This window comes from Lottia gigantea, assembly GCF_000327385.1.
Source record: "Lottia gigantea unplaced genomic scaffold LOTGIsca_38, whole genome shotgun sequence".
Lineage (NCBI taxonomy): Eukaryota > Metazoa > Mollusca > Gastropoda > Lottiidae > Lottia > Lottia gigantea.
This window is the reverse complement of record NW_008709295.1, coordinates 322,664-325,792: the sequence shown is the minus strand read 5'-3', so window position 1 is coordinate 325,792 and position 3,129 is coordinate 322,664. Positions and strand designations below refer to the sequence as shown.

The 3,129-nt window shown below is 31.8% G+C and overlaps 1 protein-coding gene across 1 annotated transcript; it reads left to right on the top strand.

The window, feature by feature from the left end:
• Positions 1 to 544: 544 nt before the first annotated feature.
• LOTGIDRAFT_121785 (hypothetical protein) lies at positions 545 to 1,470 on the top strand (the record flags this gene model as incomplete). Its single annotated transcript, XM_009059176.1, has 3 exons — positions 545 to 710; positions 867 to 972; positions 1,329 to 1,470. 3 exons carry the CDS (start codon positions 545 to 547, stop codon positions 1,468 to 1,470), a joined length of 414 nt encoding a protein of 137 aa, XP_009057424.1.
• Between the last annotated feature and the right edge of the window lie 1,659 nt (positions 1,471 to 3,129).

The following is a 3,129-nucleotide window of genomic DNA, read 5'->3' as shown; positions in this document are numbered from 1 at the left end:
CTTAATTACTTATCATTAAACCTCACTTTATTTCAGGATAATCTGGTACATGAAATGTTTGCTAGACAACTTGCTGCTGCATCTGTTGGTGGTCCAGTATTCCCTGGTCTACCTTTCCCAATGTATGGTAGTACGCCTTCTCCTACCATGCCACCAATGTCTCAATATCAGCCTCCTAAAGAAAGAGTCAGCATGCCTCTATCTCCAGAAGATAATTCAAATAGCTACGTCCAACATTTACAAAGTAAGTCATAATTTGTATGTTCATGTTATTACCGCTTTTAAAACTGTTTCCAGTTCATAAAAACAAAGTCATAGTAAGCGATATTGCAAGTCAAAATGACCTCCTTTGCAATCCAATATTTCCTATGATTAGCCAAATTTGAATTTTTTCAAAATGATCTGCCAATCAAATCTAAACTAAAATTTGGCGTTATAAATTGCTAATCAAATTTTTCAGTATAACTTGAACTGTGTTTGGAGTATTCATTCTTCAACCAAAAGCTATCTAATATAATGTTTATTAATGTGATTTGTAGGTAAAATGTATGGAGCTAAGATTATCAGAACTCAACGAGAAAAGAATGAAACTAATCGTCCACATATAAAACGACCAATGAATGCTTTCATGGTATGGGCTAGAGAAGAACGAAGAAAAATTCTAAAGGCTTGTCCAGATATGCACAATTCAAACATCAGCAAAATATTAGGTAAAAATTTAATTTTCTGTGTTGAAAAAGTTACAACTGTTAGATATTAACCTTTTACAAAAATATTGACAGATGGAATTTGGGATTTTTCAGATAAACTGAAAAAAATAACTTGAATGTATATGTGGATTGAACTGTTTTTTTTTCTCTCTGTAGGTGCCAAATGGAAGGGTATGTCTAACACAGAGAAACAACCTTATTATGAGGAACAATCTAGATTAAGTAAATTACATATGGAGAAACACCCTGACTACAGATATAGGTAGGTCAAAATGATCATTATTCAGATATTAACAACTGATCATTATTCAGATATTTACACCTAATCATTATTCAGATAGTTACAGCTGATCATTATTCACATATTTACACCTGATCATTATTCAGATAGTTACAACTGATCATTATTCAGATAATTACAACTGATCATTATTCAGATAATTACAACTGATCATTATTCAGATAATAACAACTGATCATTATTCAGATATGCTGAAATTAAAGACCATCATAATTTCATAAGGCCTTAACTTTTTAAGTGAATATGGACAGTGTTGAGTTACCTACAGGTTGTAAATGAACCCACTTAGTAAGGAGATAAAATGTTTTATATTACAGACCTCGACCAAAAAGAACATGTATTGTTGATGGTAAAAAGTTGCGTATATCAGAATATAAATGTATGATGAAATCTCGTAGACAAGATATCCGTCGTGTTTGGTATGGGGATGGTACTTCTGGATTTGTTGATGGTAAATAATTTTACTAAATCCAAGATGATATTTTCTTTTCATGAATTCGTGAAATAGAACGATCTGTTGGCCAATTAGGTAGCAACATGGAACAAATATTGGTGGTGTTGGATATTGGTGATCCCAAATAAGTCTTCTTGACCCATTATTCCAAATGACCCTGCTGTAAATGTTCAAGGATCAATGCCAAGAGATTAGGCCTAAGACCAAGTGGTACGAAGCCTTTTTAGCACCAATTCTTTTCTTGATTTCTTTCTGCACAAAAACCAGTTTGAAAAAGTTTTATTAATATTAAAAAATGTTTTGTTATTTTATCATTGTAGGAAGTGGACCATCTGATTCCAGTTCATTCTCACCATTTCTCTCATCTTCTACATCAGATAATCCTAACAACGATATCATGAAATCATCTCCATTCACACTCAATGGTGAACACACAAATAAAGATACATTCTTACCAAATGGTCACTGCTCAGATTCGGGTGAAGAAGCTCTCAGTAATGATAGTATGGATGAATCTTGCGACGTCACAAATGATCATTTTGAAAATTCCTCCACAACTGAGGGTATCCAGTCATAACATTTTCTAGTTTCTGCTATGGGAACTTAACTGTGCTAGTAGACCTATAGGGTCACGTGAATGATGGTGCTAGGTGAAGATTATCATTTGGTGTAGTTTGGTTGTTTAGATACGTGTACATTGTCAGCATTGACATCAATGGAGAGATGAAATTTTTTCCAAATTGCCTGGGAAGGACCAGAAAGAAAGGCTTCTTCTTATGAAGATACATAATAGAAGAATAAGATATGAAAATATCTGAACAATACAAAGAAATGTGATCTTCATAAGTATGTTCTGAAATCAGAATTGTGATGTTACAACAGAATTGAGATCTGAAATCTTAGTATCTTGAATTAAGATCTGGAACTGAATCAAGATCTGAAACTGATGCAAAGATGTGAAATGTGAATATATTAAGATCTGATATCTGAAACAAAGATGTGAAATCTGAATTAAGACCAAAATCTGAATTTAGATCTAAATACTGAAACAAGATCTGAAATCTGAACTGAGATCTGAAATATGACTTGAGATCTGAAATCTGAATCAGGGTCTGGAATCTGAATAAAGATCTGAATTTTGAATTAAGATCTGAAAATATTGTGGGAATGAACTAACAAACTAGATGATATAGTATAGTGCAGCAATAATTGTGTTTATAGGTGCTTTAGATTAATTTATAGTTTTTAACAAACAAAAATATAAAGTCGATATATCTTAGACAATTTCTCAGTGAAATACAAAGGTTTTTCTTTCATTTTAAATCATAACTGTACAGAGGTGATCATTGTGACGTCCATATTTGTGGTTTTTTATTTCATTTAAATTGTTGTTTTTTTTTGTATAGAATCGACTTGGCCTTTAATAGGGCAGTTAATGTTGACAACGAGTTATATGGGTCCAACTATAATTAAATATATACATATAATTATAAATTAACGTTTATTGTAGACTTAATTGTAATATGTTCACTGTTCATTTTTTGTTTGTTTGTTTCGTTATTTCTATGTTGAGGGAGTTCATTGTTCTCATTTTCTTGTTTTTATATATTGTGCAAGATGATAACCACTTGATCTTTCCTTGCAATTTTATAACAAGTTGTGTT